Source organism: Sabethes cyaneus, chromosome 1 (assembly GCF_943734655.1).
Source record: "Sabethes cyaneus chromosome 1, idSabCyanKW18_F2, whole genome shotgun sequence".
In the NCBI taxonomy this organism is placed as follows: domain Eukaryota; kingdom Metazoa; phylum Arthropoda; class Insecta; order Diptera; family Culicidae; genus Sabethes; species Sabethes cyaneus.
In genome coordinates, this window is record NC_071353.1 from 94,510,639 (window position 1) to 94,528,437 (window position 17,799).

A 17,799-nucleotide genomic window follows, 5' to 3' on the forward strand; every position below is an offset into this window, starting at 1 on the left:
TTATAACTTGAGAACTAATCAAACAAATGGAGCCAAATTTGGCATGTGGGAGATTTTGGAGTCTTGAATTTATTTTACGATAGTTAGAGACCTCTCACCCCTGTGGTAGGGGGACATGGACTCTCTTACAAATAAAACAGAAATTTTTAATATTTTTTTTTTGAAACAATGATTCTACAATTGATGAAGGGACGGTAAGGGAAAGTATTGAAGAAGGATTTTTTTTATTACTTTCCCTTACCGTCCCTTCATCAATTGTAGAATCATCGTTTCAAAAAAAAATATTAATATTTGCCTGACCGCATTTCAAGGTCATGACTAAAGTCACGAGTTTGGTCAGAAATTTTTGCGAAACTCAAAAACTAATCGAACTCGAGAAATTCGAGACTCTTCCATAAAACATTAGTCAATACAAGACCTCAAAAACTATCTATAGTAACACTAGATCATTCAGGACGAGACGGTCGCGAGTGTTACCGGTGACCCGCCGTCGGAAGCGCCGCCCACTGGGGGGCTTGCAAAACTCGAGATTGTGACAAAGATCATCCGAGATTTATGATTTACGTACAATACAGGTTAATTTATGGCAATACGAAGTTTGTCGGGTCAGCTAGTACTATATATTTATATAGTAGAAAGGCAAAAAGGATTTCTGTCTGTCTGTCCGTATGTTCCTTTTAGAATCGAAAACTACTGAACCGATCGGCGCGAAAATTTGCATGTAGGGGTTTTCGAGGCCAGGGAAGGTTCTCTCGATGGCAAAAGACCCCTGCCCCCACTAAGAGGGGGGGCTCCCATACAAATCTATGCCTATAAAAATGGATTTCTGTCTACCCTATGTTCCTTATAGAATCGAAAACTACTGAACCGATCGGCGTGAAAATTTGCATATAGGAGTTTTTGGGGCCAGGGAAGGTTCTTATAATGGTTACAGACCCCTCCCCCACTAAAAGGAGGGGCTCCCATACAAATGAAACACACATTTCTGCATAAACCGAGAACTAATCAAGCAAATGGAACAAAATTTTACATGTGGGTGTTTTTAGAGACAAGAATTTTTTCTAGGGTGAATTGAGATCTCTCCTCACTTTAGGAGGGGGGGCTCCTATACAAATGAAATACAAATTTCCTCATAACTCGAAAACTAATTAATCAAATGGAACCATATTTGGCACGTGGGTGTTTTTGGAGGCATGAATTTTTTCTATGATGAATTGAGACCCCTTACCTTTTTAGGAGGGGGAGGGCTCTCATACAAATGAAATACAAGTTTCCTCATAACTCGAGAACTAATTAAGCAAATGGAACCAAATTTAGCATGTGGGTGTTTTTGTAGGCAATTTTTTTTTCTATGGTGAATTGAGATCCCTCCCCTCTTTAGGAGGGGAATAATGATCTCTCTCCCTTTTAAGAGGGGGGGCTTCCATACAAATGAAATACAAATTTCCTCATAACTCGAGAACTAATCAAGCAAATGCAACCAAATTTGACATGTCGGTGTTTTTGGAGACAAGAATTATTTCTATGGTGAATTGACACCTTTCCCTACTTTAGGGGGGGGGGGCTCCTATACAAATGAAATTCAAATTTCCTCATAACTCGAGAACTAATTAATCAAATGGAACCATATTTGGCATGTGGGTGTTCTTGGAGGCATGAATTTTTTCTATGATGAATTGAGACTCCTTACCTTTTTAGGAGGGGGAGGGCTCCCATACAAATGAAATACAAGTTTCCTCATAACTCGAGAACTAATTAAGCAAATGGAACCAAATTTAGCATGTGGGTGTTTTTGTAGGCAATTTTTTTTTTCTATGGTGAATTGAGATCCCTCCCCTCTTTAGGAGGGGAATAATGATCTCTCCCCTTTTAAGAGGGGGGGCTTCCATACAAATGAAATACAAATTTCCTCATAACTCGAGAACTAATCAAGCAAATGGAACCAAATTTGACATGTGTGTGTTTTTGGAGACAAGAATTTTTTCGATGGTGAATTGAAACCTCTCCCTACTTTAGGAGGGGGGGCTCCTATACAAATGAAATACAAATTTCCTCATAACTTGGTAAGTAATCAAGCAAATGGAACCAAATTTTGCATGTGGGGGGTTTTGGAGGCAGGATTTTTTTTAGTGATGGTTTGAGACCCCTTACCCCTGTGGTAGGGGGTTAAGGACTCTCATACAAATAAAACAGAAAATTTTGCGTAACTTAAAAACTAATTGAACTCGAGAAATTTTAGACTCTTTCATAAAACATTAAGCAATAACAAGACCACCAAAAACTATCAATAGTAACATTAGATAATTCAGCGCGAGACGGCCACAGGCCACGAGTGTTATCGGCGACCTGCCGTCGGAAGCACCGGCCACTGCGGGGGGCAACCCTCCGTAGAGATCACCTCTATCTAGGTTTATTTATTTTCCTAGATCTACTGATCTCTATTACTTTCCTTCAGTTGAAACACCCCTGCGAAATGGTACTTTCTACGAAAAGATTTTCTGTGAAATGGTACATCCAGCGTAAGGTTTTTCGCAAAATGGTATTCTGCGAAACTCTATATTCCGCGTTATGGTCAACCGAGAATTGCTGTTCCGCAAAATGGTTTTCGGCGAAATGGTTTGTAATGATGGCGAATATTTAAATGCTATCCGCTTTATTTTATCAGGCTAAGCAATCGGGCGAGTTGTTTTCTACCTTACTGTGAGGAAAATTTGAATATTAAAACACCCTTGAACTCCCCAGAAACTTGCAAAACTCAAGATTGTGACAAGGGTCATCCGAGATTCACGATTTATGTACAACACAGTTTAATTTGTGGCAATACAAAGTTTGTCGGGTCAGCTAGTTTCTATATAAATGATTGAATTTACTCAAATTTGTCTAAATAACGAGGATCAGGAACCTTTTGACAATATTTGAAGAGTAACATTCCGAAATCGAGGCCTAAAATATGAAAGAGGTACAGGTGTACCCAGTTGATCAATTGAGGGTTAAAAAAGTCAACAATGGACGGAATGCAAAATTGCTTGCAATTAAGTATAGTAGTATGCAGGATATTCTGGTACTCTTACTTCAACAGGAGCGTGCGCGGCACAATCGCGGATAATTTTTTCAGGCCGTTCAGATCCTTCCTGTGCTTTATGTTTTAACCTTTACGTCCCCGACATAAAAAATGATGGAACTTGCAGTTACACTTTTGGCTCTATCTCCACTTATTTTCATTCTATTTTTATGCAAATAGTCTTAAAAAACCATAATAGATTGGCCTTTAAGGGGACATAAACGACTAAAATTTTTGAAAAATCCAAAGTTTACCGTGAAAGCACCTAATTCCGATCACCTAAAGCATGATTCATATTTGAGTCCCTACTGAAAAATATAGCTTTGATATTTATTAACACTGTATATGTCTTTAGCAAGTATTTTCAATTATGTTTCATGGAAAAATACTAAAATACCTAAATTATTTACCGAAAGTTAAAAAAATGCATCATAGTATGATGCATCAGTGCACCTAATTCCGATCATCAATTATTAGGGGTGATTCTAATTCCGATCACAGGTGTATCTGATTCCGATCACGTCATAATGCTTTGATCATAAATAATAGTAAAAATCAAATCAGAAAGGTTGTGTTCCAGACATGACCGCGTAGTTGGTGTAGAACTACGTGAGGCTGGTTTTCGCGAAGAAACCTCGAATATTAAAGAAAACTTTTTACACCATATTGGTATATGTGTAGCGTAAAATAGCGTAAAGTGAGAAAAAACAAACAATATAATAACAATATTATCTTGCTGTACCGTATTTATGGAAGGTGAGCTATTTTGTGATATCAAAAACGAATATTTTTACCAGTGCCATAATCGGAGTATTTCAGTATAGAAATTTGCCTCACGCATCCAGCTATTAACAAAGTTCTAGGAGAAAACTTAAGTCTTCAAAATAATATGTTATTGTTATTATATTAAAAGAACACGCATTAATAAGATAGTTCATAACTGCGCTGTCGCTGTCGCTTGTTTGCAGCGTTAGAAAAGTAAAACGCCTGAGCCTTTCAGTTGACCAGCAGCCACTGGTTTAATAACCCGATCAAATGAATATATCAAATTTATAACAGGATGAGTTCTAGATAGTAAGTATTTTATAACAAAGTCTCCTTTGCGTTTTGTTATAAACTTGGTCTCGTTAGCAGTTGAAATAACTAAAATTGTAACAAAATTTGCTCAAGGCATATCACAAATATATCAAATCATGATATAATTTTATCTAGTTTATATCCATATGAGTAACAAAAATCAGTATTCTGTCTTGCTGTATAACCAAATTGTGACAAAGGTAGAAACATTTATTACAAAGTTTGATAGAAATATCAATTTGAGCAACAATTCTGTAAGATTTTTGCTAGAATCATCTGATCAGGAAGCTAGACGTCACATGTTCGAATCTCGACTGAAAGAGTCAAAGGATTGTAGCACAATTGTATTCTTACAGGCTACGAAGTCTGTCGTATAAAAACAGGTCAAAATTCCAAATCAGAATATAGCACCTAGGCAATACTGTGCTTTGTAGTAAACAAAAAACACGCAAGTTTATTTTGCTTCTTTGTCTTGAATCAGCAGCAGCCACAAGCTTGATGCTTGTGAAGAAGCAGAGGATTCCCTGGTCTTTATTAGCAACAAGTATTGGACTAACATTCCTTCCCATCCCACCAGGACCCGCATTCGGACGTGGCCGGCGTCTGTATTGATCAGCACGCAGGGACCTGATAAGGTTGCACAAAAAGGAACAGTGCGCTGTCCTAAGCATGCTTTTTCCAGCCATCATTTTGTAAGTTTCATCGGTCCTGGTCAATAACGGAGTAGCAGCACACGGGCGGAATCCTATGCTTGTGCCTATGCTTATGCTTGCTTATGCTAATCAGCAGCAGCCACAAGCTTGGTATGTGTAATGGTCGTCCGTGCCTGGGAAGCAAGACCATCGTACGGAAAATGTATGGAGAATTTTTAGCTTGAAAGCTTTCGTTAATTTTCACTATTTAGCGATTGGCAAACAATCTTTTCAAGAAAGCCATACAACTGCTGCATCGTTTATGATCAAAATCCGTTTGAAATTGGAAGAGCTATTAGCGTTCAAAATCTTTTATTCTTTCGTGACGGTGGCTTAACTCCAAAATTTGGTTGACAATCCTAAAATCCAAATAGTAACTTCGTTAGCTTGCATTTTGCCAGTTTATAACTTTGATATAGTGATCGGAATTAGAAGCAGAAAAAAATGATGTTCATAATTCCGATCAATTACTTTAATGGAATAAATTCCGCAAATTCAGCATTTTTTCAGCCAAATTTGATACAGAACGATTATATATGCTTGTATCTATTAGTTATCATAGAATACCGAAGAAGGTAATATGTTTTCACGCTGCTATTATCTTAGCAAATTTGATCGTGCGCTTAGCACTTCGGCTAAGAAGATACATTTTGAGGGCGTTTTCTGCTTCTGCCTTTCGAATTTAATTTATTTTGAAGTGCATGGTGCCCCAAAGGCAGTCATTTTTCAACAACTGACACATAAACACATAGCACAATAACTAAGCGTGATCATTTACTACAGGTTTTGGCTCAATTTTCTAAAAATTGACCATTTAGGTTGAGTGATCGGAATTAGGAGCTGATCGCAATTATGTGCGGTCACGGTATTTTATTTCAGATTTTGATTCTGCATTCTTTTCCGCTTATTTTGATACTAATGATACTAAAACCACGGGAAGTGGCCGAAAAACGATCATTCACATAAGCATTCCAGTGCGGCGTGGAACAACCTCGATGGAATAAAACGCCGTTCCTGAAAAATCACGATTTTCAAACTTTATGTACCTTTTTCTACACTACACAACGTATTGGAAAAAAACTTTTTTTTATTTTGTTGGTAGTAGCTTGGCAAAGACTTTTACAACTTTTGAGCTTTGTTAACGAAATACAGCTTGAGAAAAACGAAAAAGAAGAAGAAAAGAGGGTCAAAAAATAACATTTTGTCTTCTTTTTCTTTTTTCTCTGGTTGTGTTTCGTTTACAAAGCTCAAAAGTTATAAAAGTCTTTGTCAAGCTACTCCGAACAAAACAAGAAAAAATTGTTCCAATACGTTGCGTAGTTTCTGAGAAAAAGGCACATAAAGTTTGAAAATCGTGGTTTTTCAGGAGCGGCGTTTTATTCCGACGAGGTTGTTCCACGCCGCACTGGAATGCTTATGTGTATGATCGTTTTTTGGCCTCTTCCCGTGGTCGGATCATTGCAAAATTAGCATCAAAATAAGCGAAAAAGACTGCAGAATCAAAATCCGAAACAAAAAAATGATGTAACTTTCAAAAGTTTTAGTCGTTTATGTCCCCTTAATGAAAAAATAAGGTAATTTTGGTTCCATTTTCCCGGCGATATTCCAGATCGCAGTGGGATTTTTTTTGACGTCATTTGTTTATTTGTTTGTTTTACACTTCATAAGTAGTATAGTATGTGAAATAAAACTAGAAATCTGCTTAACAGAGTGCGCAAAAGTTATCCATTTCTTTTGTGGTCAATAAGAATGAGTCTTGCACTATCCTGTAGAGCACAAGTTCATGTCCAACACTCCGGAACATCCGGTATCGGTTCTACCGGAACTGAAAATTGATCGTTTGGAAATCTCTTCAGTAATATGGCAAATGGGGTATCAAATCAAAGGACTTTTCAACGCGCGTTCTTGCATGGACTTTTCGATGTATTTTGACCCGATCTGAACATTCCGGAATGTCCGTTGTCGGTTCTACCGGAACTGAAAATTGACCGTTTGGAAAACTCTTCAATAATATGGTAAATGGGGTATCAAATCAAAGGATTTTTCAACGCGCGTTCTTACGTGGACTTTTGGATGTATTTTGACCCGATTTTAGTTGTCACCCGTTGAATGTTGTGGCATTGAAAATTTACCGTAAAGTGGTGATACATTGAGCATGCACTACATCGGTAGTAAGAGGGACCGAAACGGTTACATTTTTTCTTTACATTTACCAGCACACAATGTCATGTCAGACTCTAACCAATACCATCGCTCTGTACTGTTTCTGTATCGACAGTGCCTATCTCTTGCACGTGTCGAGACTAGCCCGAATACGTACATGATAATAAGCAAACATTTTCGTATGTCAGCCGACCATTCATACAAAATGTCGTGTAGAAATGACATGCATTTGTCGCTTGTTGGTTACAGTTGTAGTTGGAATAGTATGGAGCAGTGATAGAGAATAAAGTATACTGGGGACCTTACTTAAAACCGTGTTGTTTGGAGGAAAGCTATATGTTTGGTTTACGTGCGCAACAGCAAAAGAGAATACAAAAAAGTGTCTCAAAGGCTGGTGACATTTTCTCCCCGATATCGAAGAGTGTATAACACGTAGACTAAAAGATGTTTTCATTGTTCTTGCATTTCTTTTCGGCGCTTGTGTACCTGTACCAGTAACATGTCGCAAGACTGGTAGCAAGAAAGAATGGTAAATGTCTTCAAATTTTTGTCACCAACCAGTACATTTTACGTCCCTGGTAGTAACTCTAACTGAAATTCAGCATATGCAACATTTTGCAAATATTATAACCTTAGTGGACGACCGGACTAACTGGAGCTAGTTGGACTCTAAGTTGATAAGCATTTCCTCTTACCAACGCTGATACGCAGAGATATAGCGCCCTACACGCTTAGAAATAAACACGAAAGAAGATATAAAGAAAAAACGGATTTTTTAGGTTCACCCCGACCAAAAAACTTTAAATAGCTCCAGCCCATCAACTATAAGAGATAGAACTTTATTTCCTCAGCAAAGTTACTTAAAATTTAATGTTCTTTAACTTTGCTGAACATTTTATTCAGCTAACTTAAGCCATGAAAAAGTTTATATTTTGCACTCGCTTACTATGATGGTCACCTTAATGTCATATACACCAAAAAATGCGGAAGTTAAAATAATAAATTTACTTCGAACATACTGTCAGTGCTTAAAATTATCAGTTGCTACTCACAAAATTGAAAATCAACTCGCTCCAAATGTAGCTGATATTTATCAACATGAAAATCAATTTCAATACTGAGTCTCGATATTATTGGAATAGATAATCATTATTCCATCTCTTAACCTGAATATCAAATATCAGTATCAACAAATTCGAAAAGACAATTGATACTCAGTACCAAAAATGTCAGTTACATCTCGGGGTGTTGATATTTTCACTAAACGTTGTTTTCATCATAAACATTTGATTTCAACGCAAACCGCGAAAACGGTTATCTCAATTTTAAAATAAATTGATATTACATAGCCGACTGCAACATGTGGCGTCCTAATCCACTACAATATAAATATTCAGTGCAAGGCGCTGATACTGATATATCATATTCACTACAACGGAACTGAAAATGATATTCAGCTCTAACTTCTATGTAACGCAATATGAATTTTTCGAATCGAATATAGAGCAACATCGGAACTCAGTGGATTGGTTTATCAATGAATTTTTATTTCAGTGATATTCATATTCCTTCTGGGAAAAAGAGTTTTAATATTGCATTGACTCAAAATCAATCATTTTGAGCTTCGATAAACTGATTTTTTCAGCACTGCCTAGGACTAACGGTTTTAGCCTAATTACTTTTGTAGTTTTGTCCATCTAGTTTTGGGTGTCATCCCACGGTGCGGCGTAAGCCTGCTTAAGGTGAAATTAGTCGTCGTCAATTCTGCAAATTTCAAAAGCAGTTTTTTTTGTTTGAAACAAAAATTTTGTTCATGAAAATATGTACGCTGTATTCAGATTGGCAAGAAGAATGCTTTAAATACATTTCTATAAACAGAACCCCGCTTTTGGGCCCAAAACCTGCTTCCGAAATTGGGCTCTCCGACGAAAAACTAATGACTGCTAGTTTCCCGTTAAGAGGAAATGAGTCGTCATTAGCTTTTCGCATTTCAGAAGCAGTTTTTGGATACAAATCACCATCACCAATGCCAATCTGAACACAGTAAATGTATTTTCATGAACAGAACTCACAGTATTCCGGATTCATCAGTCGATTTTTCCGCAATTTCACCAACAAGCATTACTATATCTACACTTTAATTTCTTATACACTACTTCCAATTATCGCCCTGCCATTCCAGTTACTTAATTCAGAATTTTGCTGATTCGTTTCGTCAAAGCTGCATTGATTTGATGCTCGGTAATTTAGTTGCCTTCGAACCGATTGTTGAGGATGATCCTTGTACTGTTTTGGTCAGTGTTGCGGCAAATGCTCTCCTACCGTCGCGAGGCCCTTCATTAGAGTATTACAACAGAGGATTATTGAATTTTGAGCATTTATTTTTGGAAGATTTGTTGTTCAGTGCCAGGTTGTTCCTCTTATAATTTGATTTCAGAAAAGAATGCAGGAATATGTTTATTTTATTTCTAGTTACTATTTGGCCCGCTTCAAAGACACCTATCGCCAGGCCACTATTGATATGATGTTGGGAAATTCTATTTCGGCCGAATCTGTAAACGCTCTTGGAGGTCAGACAGGAGTAGTTGATGAAACGGATGCTCTGGAAGGAGCGGAGCATGCTCGGCTTTTGGTTGAGGACTGTCGCCGTTTGCTACTAGGTACTACGCAGTTTCCAATGGGTGCTTGGGGTCTTATTGATGCCGACCCGAGGTAAGCTAATAGGAATTATTGTATAGCTTTGAACATAGGATTAGATGAATAATTTGAGTGTTTTCTCAATTCATTTGTCTGCACACCAGTAGTATAACAAAGTAATCATAGAATAACTTCTTGCTTAATACGAATCAGCAAATTTTAAGTCATTACCGTCGATTCGGGCGAAATTGATCAGTCGGGTGAAATTGATCAGCTTGGACTAACGAATAAAAAACTCTTTATTCTACGTTTATACTGATTCATAAAGCTGAATATGCACCCATCCATATAAAGATTGAGTTACAGGTCAAAGTCACTTGGCTTTCAGCGAGATTGATCTTGTAAATGGCTTGATTTTTTAAAATTTACTATTTTGATCGAATCGCAATTTTCAACATGCCCGATAAAACTCCTTGCTGTTAACACAAATTTCATTGCAGAAGGAAATTTTGATAGAACTAATTCGATTCTCTAATTATCTGGCTGTGCTTTGATAATTTCCATGAATAAAATTATGCGACAGAAATTGTATGATTTGACCTTTTACGAAATAAAACGATTGATAACATCATGAACTGAGGCAACATAGATTTCTAGATCGCTATGGGTGCGAAATGGAGCTGCCACCTGCGAAAGTTTATTCTTTCTGTAAAGCAGAATGGAGATTTATAAAAGGGTGCAAAAGACAGACAATACTTCGCACAAATTTTACAAACGCTCCATATGGCAGTTGCATGAGAGTGCAAGAGATCGGTTTGTGCTTACATAGCGAAATGCAACTACACATTCAAAGAGACAGTCAAGCTTCCGTATATGAGGAGAATTAAATTATTTGTTTCACTAGATTGGTGAAGATTGTATACGAAAATCGTACATTTACACATATATACAGCAATGTTTAAACAAAAACAAACGATTACGATGCTAAAATTGGCTTAATATCTTTTCTATCGTTCATATTTATTTAGCAGATGCATCAACCATGCTAATGTAGAGCTGACTGTTTGATTTTTGTGCTAGTTGCTGTACGCGACATTGTTGCCTACATACAGGCAATATCTCGATTACGCCAGATTTTATACTGCACGTTAAGTTATTGCTGTCAGAGCGTATGGTTTAATAGCAATATCGTCTTGATTTCTACGTGATCAATTTCACCCGTTATTTGTAAATTTTCAATTTCACGATTACATTAAGTTTTATCTAAAATAAAACTATTTATATAAGATATAGATGATACTGTCGTGTAGCCAGCACTACAGTACTTATTTTAAAATTGAGTCATCTTCCTAAATATGTTTCTATTCAAAGATATTTAAAAAATACTCGAAAAAGTGATCAATTTCACCCGAATTCACGGTACTTATTAAATATGCGTATTTAGTTGCAAGTACCTATCAATTAATGTTGTAAATTAATAGAATTATGATTGGTTTGCTTATATATATACAGCTTGTAGACAAATGCCTTAATATGTGATTGATGCCACTTTGATATTACTGAAATTTTCCATTGGCGTCGAATGTTATACAGCAATACCTCGACATTTTTATTTTTACTTTATTTTTAATTTCGTTACGTTATATCGAAGCAAAAACGGAATTCTTCTTATTCGATTCGCACAATAGCAATGCGAGATCGCATTACAATGAAAGTTAATACAGTTATTTCTATTAATTTCAAAAAATTGTGTTATTTCGAAGAAAAAGTCATTTTATACTAAGTTACGTTATATCGAAGTAGCTTTGAATCGAGGTTGCTTTATATCGAGGTTTATATCCATATTTTTTTCTAATCTCGTTTATTTTATTTGGCTCGGTTGCGGTAGCTTAGAGGAGCCGTAAGGCTTTTATAGAAGTAGTAGGTATAATGGTGAGCACTGCTTATAACTATGTTAGGAGGTATGATCGTTACACCCGATTTACTTTCTTAATATATAATGTAGAGAGATTTGTTTGACCAACAATACTAATTTTGGTTTTAGTGATGGCGTTTTGGTCATCGGGTTACTAGTAAACTAGTTTATTTGCTGTTTAGGCCAACGTTTCAAGGACTTTATTTCCTCTTCATCAGGGCAAAAACATATTAAACTAATTCTTGTCAAGTTTGTTGGGGTGGGTTTTTTTGCTATTGGTCGAACTACAATAGTCATTCCTGTACACAACACAGTACGTTTATACCGTACGGTTATAACCGTACTGTGTTGTGTACAGGAATGACTATTGTAGTTCGACCAATAGCAGAAAAAACCCACCCCAACAAACTTGACAAGAATTAGTTTAATATGTTTTTGCCCTGATGAAGAGGAAATAAAGTCCTTGAAACGTTGGCCTAGACAGCAAATAAACTAGTTTACTAGTAATCCGATGACCAAAACGCCATCACTAAAACCAAAATTAATATATAATAGTTTTCTTAATATATTTTATTGTGAAATTCAACTGACACAGTTGTCTTATTGAATAATATAGTCATAGTCATGCTTATAAAAAACTACTATTACATATTTTCTGTGCAAACTTATGTGAAGGTTCGCCGAACTCAAAGAGGGTTTCAACTGCAGAGAAAGTTCGAATGCAGGCAGTTATTGGTTCGTTGCATCCAAAAGTTGTTCGATGAAAACTCGGCTGCAGTAGTCCGGTTGATCGGAGGGAGCGTTGCGACGCACGGAAGCTCAAAGCAGATAGAATTGTCGGTGAATCGATCTCGCCATTTAGGATCTTTGCTACACATACAGCTTGCTGAACCTTCCTACGCCGCTCGAGTGTTTGAAGACCCAGAAGACGACAACGTTCGGGATATGGTGGTAGATTTGCTGGATCACGCCAAGGTAAGTCTCGTAGCGCAAGCCGGACAAAACGTTTTTGCACCCGTTCCATACGCAGATTCCACGCCAGTTGATAAGGACACCAAACTATGCACGCATTTTCGATCAGTGGACGTACCAGGGAACAGTATAGCGCCTTCAGACAGTGAGGATCACTGAAATCACGGGCAATCTTTGCGATGAAGCCAAGCTGTCGGGAAGCCTTCGATATTGCAGTGGTGCGATGTAAATTGAACGTCAGCTTGGCATCAAGCAGTACTCCGAGGTCATTGATTTGGTCGACTCTCGAAATTAGCTGTTCGTTTATTTGGTAGTTGAAGGAGATTGGACTAGCGATGCGATGGAAAGTCATTACTTGGCACTTCGGGATGCTGATGACCAGCCAGTTTTTCCTGCACCAGTCAGCGAACATATCCAAAAGCCCCTGAAGCCGCATACAATCATCTATAGAACGAACTGGTGAGTACAATTTCAAATCATCAGCGTACATTAGCTTGCATCCAACTCCAAGCAGCGGGGCGATGTCGTTGATAAACAGTACAAACAGTAGAGGTCCCATGTTGCTGCCTTGGGGCACACCCGACAAATTAGTAAACCGGGAAGAGAAACAGGAGTTAAGCTGAACACGTAGAACTCTGCCGCATAAATAGGAAATGAGCCATTCGGTGAAATTCCGAGATGCGCCAAGCCGCGAGATTTTCTGCAGTAGTATTTTATGGTCAATACGATCGAACACTGCTTTTAGATCAGTATAGATCACATCGATTTGCGCTTTTTGTTCCATGTGGGAAATACAGGTAGACGTAAAATCCATAAGGTTCGTGTTTACGGAACGACCAGGCGTAAATCCGTGTTGGTCGCTGGAAATATAACATTTTGTTCTAGCAACGATAAAACTACTTACTACAATTTCAAATAATTTCGATGCAGCAGAAAGATTCGTAATGCCCCGATAATTGCGAACATTCCGGCGATCGCCATTTTTAAAAACAGGAAACATGAGTGACTGCTTCCAGATCGTCGGAAAAATTCCATCCTCGAACGATTTATTGAATATGAGACACAAAGGCTCGACTAATGCCATAGTACAACGGGCAAAGACTACCGCTGGGATGCCGTCAGGTCCAGGTAAACACGAACGCTTCAGTTTTTTTGCAGCTGACAGTATCATATCGGGAGTTATTTCAAACGTACTTATATCCACTAAGTCAAAAGGAACATCAGCAGCAGCGATAGTTGCCTCAGAATCAGAAGCCGATTGTACAGCGAAAACGGAAACGAAAAATTTCGCGAACAACTCACATGATTCTGTAGTGGTTTTAGCTTCGGTTTCGTCGAGATAAACATTAGAAGGAATGGCGGAATGTTTACGTTTTGATTTAACAAAGTTCCAAAATCCTTTAGGATTTCTGCGGAGATCAATTTGAACCCGCATGACGTAGGATTTATACAGTGTGGCGTTCAGCCGTCGATATGCATGCATATAGGGGGGCTGGGATTTATATCCATATATCTTCAACAATTCCACGATAAAAAAAAGAAAAAATTTAAGTGCTCCGATTTTGTTAAAATCTATTATATTTCATTTTCGAAATGTTTCTAGCCTGCATTTTTTATTCGACACTTGGTGACCCTTTTTTGAGTTAGAAGGATCTCAAAAATCGCCAATTTTTGCCAAGCTTTCTTTCTTCACTTTATTTATATAACTTATTAAAAACCCGATTAAATCCACCTAGTGGTGAAAGGAACCTTTGTTATATCATCTTATTTGTCAACTGTATCTTAAGACCAGCCGTTCTCATGTTATTGCAAGTGTGAAAATTAAAAATTATGTATTAGAGCGATTGCACGGAGTTTCGCATAACGATTTTAATTTGAGGGGGTTAGAAGGAAAGGGGTGTAAGTCTCAAAATTGAAAAAATCGAGATAATGATAGGAAACGATACTTTGAGGATGGTTTTATGCATTCATGTCAAAATTTTACCGTTTAATGACTTTTTTAGAAACATGAAAAAAAGAGCAAAATAAAAGTTTATTTTCGCTTGGAAGGAAAGGGGTGTAACTATATGAGCAATTCCAACTCAACCAGCAAAACGGTTTGTCTCGAATATTTTTTATTCGAATGAAATTTTGCTGATATGTTGGATGCCATGCAAGGATTCATTTTTCATGAAACATAATTATTTTCGTCGAGAGTACCTTTTCAAAAGGGTGTATTTATTAAATTAGTTTTTTTTTCAAAATATCGTATCTCAAAAACTACTTATTTGTTAAAAATCACGTCAATGGAAAAGTTGTAGGAAATTAAGTGTATTTTCGGAAAATAATACTGAAAAAAAACCTTGCAAAATCAAGACAAAAATCATAGAACGTGAATTATCGCAATACATGACAAATATTTTATGATGTTTTCCTCCTTCCGGTGTGGGGTCACAGAAGGGAGGTGAGAAAAATAAACAAAGAGGTTTCTTTAATCAAGAAAAAACCGTTTTAGGGGTTACATTCAGTTTAAATTCTAGATAAATCGACGTCTAACAACGTTTCCGTTTTCGAAAAAAGCAATTTCTTAGATTACTAAGATCATGAGCTATAATAAGGCAACTACAAGAAGGAGATATATAAAAATTCTGAACTATTTTCTAAATCATGTTAAAAATGCAAGTCACTTGAACAACATTTTCGAAGAGCGCAACATTCTAGAGAGTAATTAGCGCAAGATGCAGCACACACAAATATCACGTAGTGAGGCAATTCTATACCCAGGGATGGTTCGATCACTTTGACTCAATTTGGATTCATTTGACAGTACCGTCTCAGCAGAGCCAGATATGACAATGTTATGTATGGGACATTTGTAGAACTAGTTCTAATCTACAACTTTTCTTAACAAAGTTTTGCTGTATCATTTGTAATTACGGTGCTACAACGCTAGTAACTCATCAGTGACTAAATGAACGTTCATTTAGTCACTAATAAGATACTAGCATTGTAGCGCCGTAACTACAAAAGATACAGCAAAACTTAATTCAGCCAAATTATAGATAATAACCTGTTCTACAAATGTCTCATATATATTTTTGTCATATTTGACCTCGTTAAGACGGTACTGTCAAATGAATCAAAATTGAGTCAAAGTGATCGAACCATCCCTGTCTATACCTACTATTTTCCATACTATCTACAAAGCTGCTATTCTGGTTACTTGTATCATTATATATAACATATACGCATATACGCTAGCGCCGACCGATGAGAAAATTCTGAACTATTTTTCATACCATCTTGAAGATGACAGTCACTTGGGTAAACTTCTCGAAGATCACTACTTTCTAAGTAAACAGTAGCGTAAGTAACAGCCCATACAGTAATATTAGGGGAAACAAGGGAGACTTGATCCCCATTTTGTTTTATGTATATTTCTCAAAAGTCCACTAGAACAAAACCCTGGGTTTTCAATTTTTCGACAGTTTACAATACAGCTTACTGCCTACAATTTATCAGTTAGTGATACGTAGCGCTAATCAAAAGATATGGGATATTTTGGAAAGTACAGAAAATTGTACATATTCAAAATATGCGGGAGACTTGATCCCCAGTTTAGGCACAATTGATCCATTTGCAAATATATATTTTTAAAGCTCAACTTTCATTTGGAAGTTTTATTAAAATAGGCCTAGTTCATGTAGTATCATTATTTAGTGTACAACAGCTTAATTCAAAAATATAAAAAGTATTTAGAAATCGTTAAGTCCATCGATCTGTAAAAGTATAGCTTTGGACATATTTTATAATCTGCGACGAGAACTTTTTCGTTGGGTTTGAATTTTTGAAGCATTATATTTTTCCTGTTTAATAATCAGAGCAGCCTCCAGCTTCAATTTCGTTAGTGCATCTGTAAGGATGTGTATCTCCTCGTTTTCCTACTCTTCGCATATTTTTACGTGGCGATGCCTTTGGAAATGGTTTTATATCTACAGGTGTTTAGATAATTGTATTGTTCGGAATCATCGGGTACCAATGATTAATAGAATTCTTCAAAGAAGATGAGTTGTTTTGTTTAGATAAATACTTCCGTCCGAGCGGTCTTTCTTCTTCCTTGTAAAATGCACGGGTTGCTCCTCCATAGTCCGGTTGCTAAATGATCTTTTCAGAAGCATTTTTTCGTTTTCTCACATATCGCTTAAGTGTCATTACATTCAAGTTGAACATTTTTGCAGTCGTTCTGACCGGATCTCCGGACTATTCGTGATTTTTACATGACGAATGTTTACGATATGAAGAATTGTTCACTTTATTATTTACGACATAACGGATTCCAAGCTCTTCAGTTCCTAATAAAAGGATCAAGTGTCACTGAAATTATGTGGATCAAGTGTACCTGTCGTAGTAAGTTTTACTGAAAATTAATTTTGTAAAATATATACAAGTTTTATTGCAAAATGTATATAGTATCAATGAATACACATGTTTAGCTAATTTTTTGTTTGAAAAGCAATTAAAAAATTTCAAGACAGTTCTCCGTAGCCAAAAAGTTGGACTTCACTAAAAAAAGAAGTATAGAGAATTATTCCGTTGCAAATCTTATTATATTATATTTTCCTTGCAATGTAAAAATTTATTACATTTTTGTTTTACAATTTTGTTACTTGAATGAAATGTACAACTTTATTTTTTTCTGCATAAAAAAAACATTGTATTTACTGAGAAACCATGAATGGATCAAGTGTCCCAAGGGATCAAGTCTACCTGGTCTCCCCTACCTATACGGTAACGTCACGTAGTGAGACTATTCTGCACTATTTTCTATACCATCTGCAAGGCTGCTATTACTCAAACAGCTTTCCCTAAGAAAATAATATCTTATGTTGTACGGATTATGAGCTATAGCAAATAGAACGAGGTAGCATATACACTAGCGCCGCACGTTGAGAATATTCTGAACTATTTTCAGTGCCATCTTAGAGATGACAGTCATATGAACAAGCTTTCCGAAGACTGCAACTTTCTAAATAGTCAGTAGCGTAAGATACAGACTATACAAGAATATTACATATGCACTAGCGCCACGTAGCGAGAAAATTCTCAACTACTACCGCTTGTCCGCTAACCTACCTTTCAATGAAGATGATAGTACCGTGAACGTACCATATTCTGCGCAGTTAAGACATTTTTATGATTCTTCCGCTATTCTAAGTACACTAAATTTAAATTAAAAACGTGGATAGCAGCAACGTGTAGTGCTATGTGCTACGGTCTATAATATCTGGTAAAAAATATGGGAA

The 17,799-nt window shown here is 36.7% G+C and overlaps 1 protein-coding gene across 3 annotated transcripts in view; it reads left to right on the forward strand.

The window, feature by feature from the left end:
- The window catches only part of LOC128732750 (phosphatidylinositide phosphatase SAC2), a 185,346-nt gene that overhangs the window by 118,927 nt on the left and 48,620 nt on the right, over positions 1-17,799 (forward strand). The window contains exons 6-7 of one of the 3 annotated variants that reach the window (XM_053826086.1): positions 9,176-9,403; positions 9,466-9,705. The exons of 1 other annotated variant lie outside the window; for it this stretch is intronic. In XM_053826086.1, the coding sequence (XP_053682061.1) occupies positions 9,176-9,403; positions 9,466-9,705 (468 nt within the window). The remainder of the gene's footprint in view (positions 1-9,175; positions 9,404-9,465; positions 9,706-17,799) is intronic. One more of the 3 variants, XM_053826087.1, reaches the window with a different exon arrangement.